Below are 13,939 nucleotides of genomic sequence, written 5' to 3' on the forward strand. Positions count from 1 at the left end.
TTTGGATTGAAACCCAGGCTATAGGGACACCTTTTGACACCAACCGGAAAGAACGCCGGTACTTTTTACCGGTGAAAGAGTGGCGTCGGGGTCGGCGTCGGGGTCTAAGGGTCACCACGTCTGATTTGCTGGAACTGGGGTTACTTGGGGGCAATAACGCGCCGCAGCAAGCACTTATAGGACACACAAATGTTCATATTCGAAGAAAGTTATTCGCACCACTCAGTGAGAATCCCCCGTTACATATTATATTAGAGTAAAAAAGGGTAATATGTAGAATCAACTACTTTAAAAGCAACCACGTAACGCTACGTCTGAAAGGAACTTTCCACTTTATAATAAAAAGGAAAACCAATTAAACCAAATGTAAATTATAAAAAAAGTATAAAAAATGGTTAAAAGAAAAAGTATCGTCGCCAATGGTTGGACACACACTAACTGTTTTGGGGGGGGGGGGGGGGAAACGCATTTACCTTGAGCTTGAGCATGGCCTCGCATTTTAGAGTAAGCATTGAGCTATTGGGCTATGTGCTTCCTCAAATTAGAGGACGATTGACGAAGCATAAGGGATGAATACCTTGACAAAGTAGGTGGGTGAATACCCAATTTTACGTTAGTAGGTACTCCAATGAACTGTTTCAATGGAAATGCCAAAAATAAAATCACACACTTTTTTAAATTTCCTAGTAACATTTCACACGTCACGTTGATGCACCTGCATTATAAAAAAAGTGGAAGTTTTTTGAACGTTCAAAGGAATGTAAATAATGGTAGAACTCGTGATTCATTTCAGTTCACATTCAACAATCGATTAAAATTTCCAAAAAATCCTTATCAAAGGGGTCTTGAAGAGAGGAATAGGCGAATAGGTACTTTTTGTTATCAGTCTGGTAGTTGTGATAAGAGATTACTGATATTAGAAGTGCTTTAAGAAAAAAACATGTTTATTTGCTGTGCCCGTCTGTGGTTATCTCACAATTAAAGAAGAAAAAAAGTGAAAATTTTGATGAACTTTCTACTCTATATTTTTGTCAGTTATCAAAATAATGACGACTCCTACAAACAGTACAAATCCTTTTGCTCCAAGTGTATCAACACCTTTGTGTAGTCCAAACAGATCTCCTCTCACTGAAAATCCAGAGCTGGATGAAGATATGATGAGAGAAATGACGGCTTCATATTCCGAGATCTCACAATCCTGTTCTAGTATTGAGGATGATAAAACAGAGAAGGGTAGGTACTTACCTGAGTAGGGAATGCTGAAAAATATCTCTTGAATCATAAAAAATGACAATCTGAAGCTCATTAAATACACTTTACCATGTTCATCCCTTTTGCAGTGAAGTTCACCTATATCATTTGATGAAAACCCCTCATGGGATGTGATGTAGTCTAAACTAAAGAGAGTTTACTGGAAAATTCAAGCCAAAATGATGAATAATAATTAATAAATTATAGGGAGTCAAATAAATAATTTGTAAAATATAGATTCTTTCGTGTTTAGCTTTTTCAATAAATTAATAGGGAGTGGGAATTCTTCCTCATTTTAATGTACATATATAAACTATGGTCATTCACATACCCAATAGGTACTCTAAAGATTCACTATTTAAACTTGACATTCCTCATTTAATTTAACCATTCTTACCTACCAACTATATTAATTTGTTTTCTTTTTAAGAATCAGTTTCTTACCTAATTTAACACATCTCCCTCTGCCTCCAGATCCAAATTTACTCTTGTGTAAATATGCTATCACTGTTGAATGTTTGGAAACTTATCGAGACAGTGTGAGCAAAACATGTGAAATCCAAGATGCCAATATCAAGGCCATGTATCAACTGATGGCCAAATGTGAACAACTTGCCATATCCATTCAACCAGTCCAGAAATTAGCACAACAAGTGAAAGAAGTGCGGAGGCTGATTGATTTGTTTGAAGATGCTTGTAATCTTTAGATGTACTGGGTCTGCGGATTTCAACTACTTGATAAATACTCAGTACCACTTGCATTCCAATTCCATGACTAACCAACTTGTCTTTCAGAGCTGTACCTCAATAGAAGTGGGAAAAAATGTGAGAGTTCACATTTTTTATTTATCTACTTGAATATAGGTTAACAAGTTAGAGCTGTTTAAGTAATATGAAAAGCAATTGCTTGATCCAAGAACAATAAGGCATAAGGATTAGAACCACAAGATTTAGCCAGCAGTGATGTGTGATGGCAACTCTATAAGTGGCAGATTCATTAGGAAGAAGAAAAAATATACACAAGAAATAAAATATTTCAAATTTATTGTATTTTTCATTCCCTAGCACAAATACTTAAAGCAAATATTGAAGAATAAAAAATATTCATAAAATTAATAAATTCACATTTTTTATTTATCTACTTGAATATAGGTTATCAAGTTAGAGCTGTTTAAGTAATATGAAAAGCAATTGCTCGATCCCATAAGGCATAAGGATTAGAACCACAAGATTTTAGCCAGCAGTGATATGTGTGATGACAACTCTATGAGTGGCAGATTTATTAGGAAGAAAAAAAAAATATACACAAGAAATAAGATATTTCAAATTTATTGTATTTTTCATTCCCTAGCACAAATACTTAAAGCAAATATTGAAGAATAAAAAATATTCATAAAATTAATAAAAAACATTTTGCAATTTAAAGTCATAATTGAAACTGTACAAATAAGTACAAAGGGTATATCAATGTACCTACACCTCAAAAGATATTGAACTACTTGGGTTCATAAGATATCCTAAGCTACACATCTGTCAAATTCATTCATAATATGTAAATAATAATAGAAAAGATTTTAAAAGCACAAGGGCAAAAAGACAAGAAAAAAAACTAGGCTAAAAAGTACGAGTAACATTCCGAAATGTTAAGTTAAAAGGTTAAAACCAAGTAAAAAAAAAAAGACATCTAACGAACAATCTTCCAATGAACTTTGAGATCAAGTGTTTAGTACGGTCCTGAATTCCCATAAGACTCAGGGTATCATTAAAAGGAATAAAGAGAGAATAGCTGCTGAGTTCTAAAGGGCAAGGAGAATAATAATAATAATAGTGCTTATTTATACTGCTTATTAGTGCTTATTTATACTGCTCGCCTAGGACTGAAAAGTCCCTTTACTCCAGCAGTAGGCTACTATACTATTATTGTGGTCAAATTCTCAAATTATATGAGGATAAATTCCATACCTCGGCTGGGATTGAACCCACGCCCTCCTGTTTACCAGGCGAGCGCCTTGACCACTACACCACCGAGGCGGGTACCTCAGGGGCCCGCTACCTCAATCATTCTCACGAGGCTGAGTGCACTCCAAAATGGTCAGTAGCACGTGATGTGCCCAGGTCACCCGTCCAGAAACCAACCACACATGAAGTTTCCTAACTTCAGGAAATCGCCTGGTAAAGTGATTTTAATCAAGCGATTTTCTTTGTGAAAGTTCTAAAGGGAGTAGTGTGAACCCTATCGTCCTCAGGGGCCCGCTACCTCAATCATTCTCACGAGGCTGAGTGCACTCCAAAATGGTCAGTAGTACGTGATGTGCCCAGGTCACCCGTCCAGAAACCAACCACACATGAAGTTTTTTAACTTCAGGAAATCGCCTGGTAAAGTGATTTTAATCAAGCGATTTTCTTTGTGAAAGTTCTAAAGGGAGTAGTGTGAACCCTATCGTACGTTTCGCGGGCCACACACATTTTAGCCAATAGGATTTAACCGATACGATAAAACGTAGCGCGTAGACCCACCCTAACATCACACTTAACGAGGTCTTGTGATTTTGAAGCTGCGGCCTTAAACAAGTCAATACTTCTACGATAAGATATCGTACACAAGAAGCCCTCTTTGGGGCTTTGGTGTAGGGAGAAACAGCCCTAAAGGATGGGTCGAGCATATACAAATGTACGATAAGACATACCGTGTAGATCCGCCTTCACGTCACACTTACGCAGACCATCCTGATTTTGGAACCTGAGGGCCTTTCCTTGATCACCCTAAAAGGATAGGTTGAGCTTATACAAATCTACGATAAGACATACCGTGTAGATCCGCCTTCACATCATACGCCGACTTTCATGATTTTAGAACCTTGTCTCAATGGATTTACTGGGTGGTATCGACAATCAGCATAATCTGGTCGCTCCTAACACACTCTACCTGATGCGTGGTCCAATCTTTACGCTGACAAAACGTCGAACAGTAAGGGGTTTGTCGACACATCGAACATTCTGCGAACGCTTCCCGATTACAATTGGCACACTGAAAGCAGAAGTAGACGAAAATTGTTAAACGTACGCATGCTCTGTTCTTCCGATTGTGGTGAAATTTATTCGAGCACGCATGAATCAAGAGGTGATTGGTTTGCAACCCGGGCGGGGCGGAATTTTTATCAGCAAACTCTTTTTACTCCCTTGAAGAAAAGGGAGAATTTTTTTTAATTGTTTTTTAAGAGGTTTGATAGAGAACTGTAACTGCTAAGGCCTTATCGTCCCGAAAACGAAGAGAGAAGGAAGACAAGATAGGAGAAAGCCAGCCCTTCGGGGAACGAACTTTATCTGTTTAGTATAAAATCCCCCCGGGCGGGAATCGATCCCGCGACCTAGCGCATACAAGGAAGGGGCGCTACCCTCCAAGTTTCATTACATTGAAATGGGGGTCTTTTCTGACGAATACTTGATTGAAGCCTCGGTAAATTTGTGAAGGTCCATTTTAACTTTTGGGTCAGCTCCCATGGCGTAGTGGTCACTGCGCTCGCCTTGCACGCGGGAGACCCGGGTTCGATTCCCGGCGGGGTCAAGAAATTTACCTGGACATCTTGGGAAATAAATTACCACGAATAATGGCTGACGGAAAGGGAGAAGTGCATTGTGCATTTTTTTTCTGCACCTGTGCGGTGTTGCCGAAGCTCGCTTTTGATAGGAAAACCTCCGAGGCAAAGCGGAGAAAACCTCTCGCGAAAGGGGGTTCTGCTAATCTACCTAAGTAGGAACATACCTGCCTACTTTTTTAGGGTAGGTACCTACATTTTTGGCTGAGTATTATTTACCTATTTAGAGTATTTAGGTTTTTAAAGAGAAGTTGCAAAAAGAAAAAAAAAGTACCTATAAAAAAATCTAAAAATCAGTTAGGTCTAGGCCCTGAGCGGTTGTCAGAGAAAAAACACCCTGGTACGAAGGTCAATGTTCTCCACGATGGTCAAGGGTCCCTGCACCTGTGCGGTGTTGCCGATGCTCACTTTTGATAGGAAAACCTCCGAGACAAAGCGGAGAAAACCTCTCACGAAAGGGGGTTCTGCTAATCTAAGTACATACCTACCTACTTTTTTAGGGTAGGTACCTACAGTTTTGGCTGAGTATTATTTACCTAGGTATTTAGGTTTTTAAAGAGAAATTGCAAAAAGAAAAAAAAAGTACCTATAAAAAAATCTAAATCAGTTAGGTCTAGGCCCTGAGCGGTTGTCAGAGAAAAAACACCCTGGTACGAAGGTCAATGTTCTCCACGATGGTCAAGGGTCCATGGTCTCTGATAGCCTCATCGCCGCGCCGCGGCGCCGTTGTGTAAGAGCACTAGGGCTAGCGAAAATATAAACCTCTGAAAAACAGCAAAAAACCTCCACCCCTTATTTATCTTAATCTGGCAACATTGGTTTCACAAAATGCAGTTTTTGGGGGAAGTAACAAAAAAAAATGCATTCACCAAATCTACCACTTTTGCCGTCTTTTTTTGACCTCCGCAAAGTGCATCCTTTCCTTTCCATTTCCATTTTTGATACGAAAGGAAAAGGAAACCGTCGTTTTATTTCAAAAATGGAAAGATAAAATAGATGAGAAAAGTGTTGAATTTCCAACTTTCATTTATCACCTTTAGACCTTTCTTAATCTCATTTTCTTTTATCCTATGCTTATGCTCTCTGTAGTTCAAGTGGAAAAAGTGTTTTAAGTACTTATTTTTAAAAGCATTTCCAAAGGTGATAGAATACAGGTAAAGGTAATCTACCCCATTTTACATCATAAGAGTTTTTTGTGATTAACTATCACATGAATGTGTTTTTAAGTTAACAGCTACCATGTATCTCAGTGAAGAATCATTGAGAAACATTACAATACGAAAAAACAAGCGCAACTTCAGACTAAGCACAACAGAGGACCATAGGATCATATCTTTCAACACAGAAACTGTGAGTCCAACTTTTCCGCAAGAAGTTTATCCAAGAATTGGTGAAGCTGGTAACTTTGACAATCTTCCAATTCCTGTGATAAATGATTACGATGAACTCAACTCCATTCTTCAAAGAGAATCAGAACAGAGGAGTGTGTTCCAGCAGGATGCAGAAACACTGTTACCTATGGTAAGTTTGTTGTCTCAGTCCTAATGTGAAAGCCTTGAAGTTTCAAGTAATTATAGCACTACAGCCTACAGCATTAGTTAGTAGATTTACGTAAGAACTCTAGGAACTAGGAGTTTCCGCCTTGGTTTCATATGTTATATTTTGGTACCTACCAAGTAAGTACTGAAGTCTACTCAATAAGGCTAGTGATATTGTTGATCCCTGAGACATTCTTTGCCATTTTACAACAATAATGTGTCTACATAACTTGTTTTTTGTTTAATAAATTACAGGAAGGAAATCTCAAAGCATCACCACCAAAACAAAGAAAATTACGTTGTAGAGCTAAAAAGGTTCTAATGTCAATTGCAGAAGAAAAAGTAGCAAGCCAAATAAATGTACATAACACAAGAAGCAAAGGTAAGTTGTCCTCTGACCTCTGAAATGTCAATTCAATGAGCTAGTAGCATGTGGTGTCAGTATACCCTCGTCTATGAGTGTCTGTATGCTCCGTCCGCCAAACCGTATGCTCCTCTTCCAGTCTTTGCTCGATGCTCGACCACACAGAGCTTCAAATTCACTTGGAGTGTACCACTCATTTCCTGATGATAGGGGAAAAATCATTAGGTATTAGAATATGTACCTACACAATCATAATGGAGTGATACTTGAATAAAATAGAAATAGATTCTTTCATGTTTAGCTTTTTCAATATATTAATAGGGAATGGGAATTCTTCATTTTAATGTACATATAAACTATGGTCATTCACATACCAAATAGGTACTCTAAAGATTCACTATTTAAACTTAACATTCCTCATTTAATTTAACCATTCTTACCTACCAACTATATTTGTTTTCTTTTTAAGAATCAGTTTCTTACCTAATTTAACACATCTCCCTCTGCCTCCAGATCCAAATTTACTCTTGTGTAAATATGCATTGGTATGTTTACATCGTATGGGTAACACTGGTAGACTAGCACTCTCAACATATGCCTGGTCTATGAAGGAATTCTGATCAGCACTTGTATTAGACTCATCTCCACTCTGTGCATTTGGAGCATTCTGCTGAATCACACTATACATTTTTTCATGAGAAATATGAAACAATAGGTACAATGCAAAGGCCACATTCCAGAGTTCATTGTACAGAAACTCTTACGTTAGGTCTTTATCTGTGGCGGTTATCTACCGCCTATTTTAATATAAGGTACAATATACAATACAGATTGAACATTATGAGGTGATTTTGAACCATTAAGTCTATAAAATAGTTTCAATAAAGAAGAGCATAAGACCTTATTTAGACTGCGGGGTAAAGGGACTTTTCAGTCTCATCCTAGCCAATAAATGAGGTATTCTATTTTATTGCTGTTGATTTATGGACTACACAATAAAGAAGTGAATTATTTTATGATTTATTTAAAGTGGACTAAACATCGAAGGGTAGACATATTCTATTTTATTGCTGTTGATTTATGGACTACACAATAAAGAAGTGAATTATTTTATGATTTATTTAAAGTGGACTAAACATCGAAAACGTCCCCTGCTTTGAGAAGTGAACCACCAGGTATAACTAACATTGTAATAGAAATTTCTAGAAATGAAACAATGGGTTAAGAAACGTTCATTGTGGCAAGTAATTCGATGGCTGACTGGCTCGATGTGACATATTACATTAGGGCTTTGTAAAACAAATTCAGGATCTGGGGTGTTTTTGTTTGTTTTTCGTCCATCTACTACTTTTGAACTCATTACTATTTTTTATTCTTATTCATTATTTATACAGGAATGTTCTGAAAATGTGATCTAGAATCAAAATGAAAATCTGAAAATATGGCTCAAAATCAAAGAAAATTGTGTTACTTACATAATACAAGCTGAACATTTTGAGATGGCGAGTTCCACTTGTTATCACTGTTATCAGATATTTCAAGGTCAAGAAAAAATAAATAAATTTAATTGAGTCTAGTCTAGTCTAGAAGCAATATTAAACTTTCAAACTAAAGCTTTTTTTACTTTGTTTAACGCACAACCACTAACACTAGCTCTAGGCCCAATGAAATGAAAATACAACTTAGTGAAAGCTGGAAATGAACTTTGAAATGATTAGCATATCACACAACATTGGTGTCAAGTTATACTTCATCATTGAAGTGATTCTGTGTGCCATATGACCACTAACACTAGCTCTAGGCCCAATGAAATGAAAATACAACTTAGTGAAAGCTGGAAATGAACTTTGAAAGGATTAGCATATCACACAACATTGGTGTCAAGTTATACTTCATCATTGAAGTGATTCTGTGTGCCATACTTACCTGTGCATACAGAGAATGAACACCAAAGTCTTTTAGTGCCTTAGACAGATCATGAATGTCAATCTTTCCATTTCCATCTGTGTCCAATGCAACAAATAACTTCTCCAGACGTTCCTCATCTTCTTGTGGCAACTCATGAAGATAATGGGGTGGGTGAACAATTGTAGGGTCCTTATTTTCCGCAGGTAACAATTGTCCAGGCAATATACTCATTTTATAACCCAGCTACACTGGAATAAGGTGTTTCCAGCCAGACAAACGATGAGAAAAGTCTATTTTTACTTTGGGTTGTCACCACAGCAGTTTCACTTTTGAAGAGAAATTTGTCTACATCATCAAAACAAACCAAAATTAAAGTGGTTTACATATTGGGTCCAACCAAACACATACACTTGAGAGAACAACACGACACTATTTTCCTCTAAGAACTAAGAATAAGAAATTGGTTAATTATAATTTTAAACCAAATAACCAAAAGGAAATAAATTTTCACTTTTCAAAAAGTCTGCATTCTGCAATGCACCCAGAAAAATTTCTCCTGTTTCTAAGAAATTGGTTAATTATAATTTTAATTTAAACCAAATAACCAAAAGGAAATAAATTTTCACTTTTCAAAAAGTCTGCATTCTGCAATGCACCCAGAAAAATTTCTCCTGTTTCCTTTCCACCGTGACTACCAACCTTTGAAAGAAGTTACTAGAAACCCAGATTTAAGCCCGCGCAATAACGGGAGTTCATTGGGGTCAAGGTCGTTTAGTCTGCACCACTGGAATCTGGGGCTGCGGCTGGGCTGCGGTGAGAAAGTGGCCATTTTTCATGCCGCAAGAAAGGCCAAGACCTTCTATGAAGGATAGCACTATGGCATACTCATCAGTTACATCACATAACATTTTTTTCCAGTGTGGTTTGATACTTAATTCTACTTTTGCTTTTGGTGGTGTACTGGTCAAGACACTCGCCTGGTAAACAGGAGGGTGTGGGTTCCAATCCCAGCCCAGATATGGAATTTCATCCTCAATATAATTTGAGAATTTGACCACAATAACAGTAATACCCTACTGCTGGTTTACCTGAGGGCCTTTCCTTAATCAACCTAAAGGATAGGTTGAGCTTATACAAATCTACGATAAGACATACCGTGTAGATCCGCCTTCACGTCACACGCGGACTTTCATGATTTTAGAACCTTGTCTCAATGGATTTACTGGGTGGTATCGACAATCAGCATAATCTGGTCACTCCTAACACACTCTACCTGATGCGTGGTCCAATCTTTACGCTGACAAAACGTCGAACAGTATGGGGTTTGTCGACACATCGAACATTCTGCGAACGCTTCCCGATTACAATTGGCACACTGAAAGCAAAAGTAGACAAAAATTGTTAAACGTACGCATGCTCTGTTCTTCCGATTGTGGTGAAATTTATTCGAGCACGCATGAATCAAGAGGTTGCACCCCGGGCGGGGCGAAATTTTTATCAGCAAACTCTTTTACTCACTTGAAGAAAAGGGAGAATTTTTTTAAATTATTTTTTAAGAGGTTTGATAGAGAACTGTAACTGCTAAGGTCTTATCGTCCCGAAAACGAAGAGAGAAGGAAGACAAGATAGGAGAAAGTCAACCCTTCCGGGAACAAACTTTATCTCTTTAGGATAAAATCCCCCCACACGGGAATCGATCCCGCGACCTAGCGCATACAAGCTACCCTCCAAGCTTCATTACTGACGAATACTTGATTGAAGCCTCGGTAAATTTGTGAAGGTCCATTTTAACTTTTGGGATGTATGGAAAACGAATATTATCTCACTTTTTGTCTGGCGAAATTCCCGTGTGTCGAGTCCAGTATGTAGGAATTGTAAGACTATTGCACCCACTCGCCAAGCTAGGCTGGCTTAGTAATAAAGAAATGGTAATTGTAACTCACCTTCTTGCTATTGACATCGCTACTCGGCTGCAGACTCACGCCTCCCACATCAGAGTTCGAGTTATTCAGATTCTCCGACACCACCTGGTCCAAACTGACTTGCACCTTCTGGTATCCATTCTCTATAAATGACACCTTCTTCAGTTCTTCCTTCTCTCGACGCCACTTCAGTTTGACAGCTTCCACCTCTTTGCGGATGTTTTGCGCCAGGCGATACAGCTTGAGAGACATCTGGGGGGAAAGGAGGGATGGAAGAGGAATTTAAGAGCTGATCATAGTCGTGAAATTTAGGTTCTATCTATAAAGGGGGGGGGGCAAAAGAGGAATTTCAGAGCCCATCATAGAGGTGATCTATTTCGTTGAGTGATTATCAGTGCCATTTGATAACATATAGTGTTGTTTTTTACGTTTTTTTAAGTCGAAGTCTAATATAAACAAGGTCAGTTGCTAAGGTGGTTGCTAAGGTACACCCAATAATTTCAAATTTTCCACTAGAGCCAGTTAAAATAAGAACATTAGTCGCTGTAATTGAACTACTAATCTCAATTTCCCCCAACTAATTTGAATTTCCATTTGAGGAACAACAGACGCATTGAGTGAAACACGGAAATGAGTTCGCGAAGCAAAAAAGTAGATAAGGCGATGTATGAAGAGGATCAAGAAACTAAAACAATGAGTGACAGAGAAATGATGGTATACATGTACAAGAGACTGAAAACCCTGGATGAATTTGAAAACAAGATGGAAAAAATGACTACTGCTGGAGTAAATGAACTTTTCAGTCCTATGCAAGCAGTATAAATAAGCATAAGTAATGATTATTCTTTTCTCACCTGATCAATCCTTTGTATTGACTGCTCGGTGGTTTGCATCTCATCTGATGCAGGGTTGCCAGAGTTTGGAATGTTGTTTGCATTGTTGCCAGGTTCATTCAAGCTTTCAACCACAAGTGGATCTGGGGGGAAAAAGTTTGAATGAGTAAATTTAGGTTGAGCAAATGAATCAAGTTTCAAGTTTTTATTCAACAATTTTTCAAAACCAAAAACTTCCAAATAAGATACTGCTGGAGTAAATGAACTTTTCAGTCCTATGCAAGCAGTATAAATAAGCATAAGTAATTATTATTCTTTTCTCACCTGATCAATCCTTTGTATTGACTGCTCAGTGGTTTGCATCTCATCTGATGCAGGGTTGCCAGAGTTTGGAATGTTGTTTGTATTGTTGCCAGATTCATTCAAGCTTTCAACCACAAGTGGATCTGGGGGAAAAAATTTTGAATGAGTAAATTTAGGTTGAGCAAATGAATCAAGTTTCAAGTTTTTATTCAACAATTTTTCAAAACCAAAAACTTCCAAATAAGTACATCAATGTACCTACTTGAGTTGGAAAAAAAAGGGAAAAACCAACAAGCCTTTATCCCATAAGCTGAAATTCACCACTTTGTTTATTTTACCTGGGTTGGAATCACAGCTATCATCACAGACCAGTAAACTCACTGGTCATGTGTCTAACGAGGCATCTCCTACGCCATCCCATGAAACCATTGAGTTTCCATCATCAGATAATGATAATATTAGATCCCAAACAGACTCAAGTGAAACATTCTTTGACCCTGTGGAACCCAATGAACAGAAATGTAAACAAATTGAAGATTGTGTCCCAGAGAAAGATGGCCATAACCACCCCAATGAAGACTCTTCTGATAAGATATTGACAAATATTACATATAGGAACAAACACAGGACAATCTTCAATGAGTCCAGTGTGGCAGAGGAGGCACCCAATAGAGTTTACACTAAATCTATGTCAGATATTTTTACTGATTCAACATTTGCCGATAAGAGTAGAAAGTCCAAAAGTTTGGATGGGCAATGTAGGCTTGATGATCAAATTGGAGCCTTTACAAATCCCACTAATCAAACCAGTACTGATGCAACTAAAGGTACAAATGTTGAAGCATCACAAAGTGAAGACAAGAGTGAAAGCACAAGTGTGAAATCAGGAACTAAAAGTAAAAATACTGACTTGAAATCTACCATAAAGTCCATTAAAGAGAAGAATGAAGGCAAAAAAGACAAGAGTGTAAACAAAAGTAAATATTTCCTGAGAAGTAAACTATCAGATCATGACAGCAACATGTCAAATGAACATGACATTAGTATCAGTAAACAAAGTACTGAGTCAACCATTGATAAGGACAGAAATCCAAGTGATAAGAGTAGCAAAACTATTAGAAATGTGAATCAAGTTCAAACTGATAAAGAACATGATGTGGACGAGCAGATTGCTATTGAAAAATCCAAGAGGTGTGACCAAGGAAATCAAACTGATGTACAAGAAGTAGAATATTTAGGTAAGTTTAGCTTATTTAGGCACTTCAACATCATCAGGTTTTAATACAGCCTACAAAAGTAGATTTCAGAACCAAATGGTTAATTTCAAAGGATACTTATCTCTTATACAGACATGTACGCTTTCAAGGTCTTGAATATGGATATAGGTACATTTAAAAATTGAATCAATGTGTCATACTTAGTTGAATCATCATGTAGAAATTGAATCATTAGGATTTTTCAAGTCTGTTCCTGTTGCTTTGTGAAGAGTGAACGAAACATACTTCTCCTCTTCCATGACATGATAAGTTATAACACGTTCGATATTACTCCTAATTTTAACTCTTACCCTCTTTCAGGTACATCACGAATCGACGAAAATTCCCCTAGAAATACCAATCCTAAAAGGAATCACTTTTGCTTACTTAAGTAAGTAACTAAATTATTTCTTCAGTAATTTTACAATCACTCTCACTAGTTTATAGTTTCACCTCCAAAGGAGCAGGCATTCTAGTATTTAAACCTGAAAGATCCCAAGATAATTTATCTTTCTTAAATCAAAGTACCTACTCAATAGTTCCACATTATCTTTGACATCAAAGAGGGAGGGAGGATATTGATTTTTCCATCACAATCAAATTGCAGGACAAAGCTAAATGTAATATGTTCAGTAGGTAGTCATTCTAGCAAAGGCTAACAACCAGAGGGTAATCTCTCTGGTAATAATTCAAAAGCCATGACAATGAAAAATAAAGCTCCTTTAGCATTTACAACCCTAAAACAACACTGGTCCCTGCTCATTTGTGAAAGCTCCTTTTGGTAGTAATTTCCCTTTGATGTAACTTCTAAACAAGTACTACCTTTCTTATCATATCAAAGTACCTACCTAAATATAAATACCTACCCAACACCTCCACTCTATCAGTCTTTAGAGAAGGAAGAGGGACATCGATTTTCCCCTTGACTGGGAGAGAGTCTTACCTGGAGTTGATCCGCGGATATCACA

General features: G+C 37.5%; 4 protein-coding genes across 4 annotated transcripts; 3 read left to right on the plus strand and 1 right to left on the minus strand.

The window, feature by feature from the left end:
• Window positions 1-1,046: 1,046 nt before the first annotated feature.
• On the plus strand, window positions 1,047-2,292 carry LOC103508713 (BLOC-1-related complex subunit 6). Its single transcript, XM_026823232.1, has 2 exons — window positions 1,047-1,237; window positions 1,682-2,292. Exons 1-2 carry the CDS (start codon window positions 1,047-1,049, stop codon window positions 1,956-1,958), a joined length of 468 nt encoding a protein of 155 aa, XP_026679033.1. The 3' UTR covers window positions 1,959-2,292.
• A 272-nt stretch (window positions 2,293-2,564) lies between these two features.
• Window positions 2,565-12,078, minus strand: LOC103508712 (deformed epidermal autoregulatory factor 1). The gene is made up of 6 exons (XM_008473283.2): window positions 12,054-12,078; window positions 11,737-11,858; window positions 10,601-10,831; window positions 9,746-10,032; window positions 3,509-3,991; window positions 2,565-3,304 (listed from the first exon to the last, which is right to left on the minus strand). Exons 2-4 carry the CDS (start codon window positions 11,773-11,775, stop codon window positions 9,877-9,879), a joined length of 426 nt encoding a protein of 141 aa, XP_008471505.1. The 5' UTR covers window positions 11,776-11,858; window positions 12,054-12,078; the 3' UTR covers window positions 2,565-3,304; window positions 3,509-3,991; window positions 9,746-9,876.
• Window positions 5,808-6,790, plus strand: LOC103508714. Its single transcript, XM_008473286.3, has 2 exons — window positions 5,808-6,368; window positions 6,641-6,790. Exons 1-2 carry the CDS (start codon window positions 6,087-6,089, stop codon window positions 6,788-6,790), a joined length of 432 nt encoding a protein of 143 aa, XP_008471508.1. The 5' UTR covers window positions 5,808-6,086.
• A 6-nt stretch (window positions 12,079-12,084) lies between the features above and the next one.
• LOC113467188 (mediator of RNA polymerase II transcription subunit 26-like) lies at window positions 12,085-13,366 on the plus strand. The gene is made up of 2 exons (XM_026823233.1): window positions 12,085-12,953; window positions 13,293-13,366. The coding sequence occupies exons 1-2, from the start codon at window positions 12,404-12,406 to the stop codon at window positions 13,364-13,366; spliced, it is 624 nt and encodes a 207-aa protein (XP_026679034.1). The 5' UTR covers window positions 12,085-12,403.
• Window positions 13,367-13,939: the final 573 nt, after the last annotated feature.

Source organism: Diaphorina citri, unplaced genomic scaffold (assembly GCF_000475195.1).
Source record: "Diaphorina citri unplaced genomic scaffold, Diaci psyllid genome assembly version 1.1 scaffold426, whole genome shotgun sequence".
NCBI lineage: Eukaryota > Metazoa > Arthropoda > Insecta > Hemiptera > Psyllidae > Diaphorina > Diaphorina citri.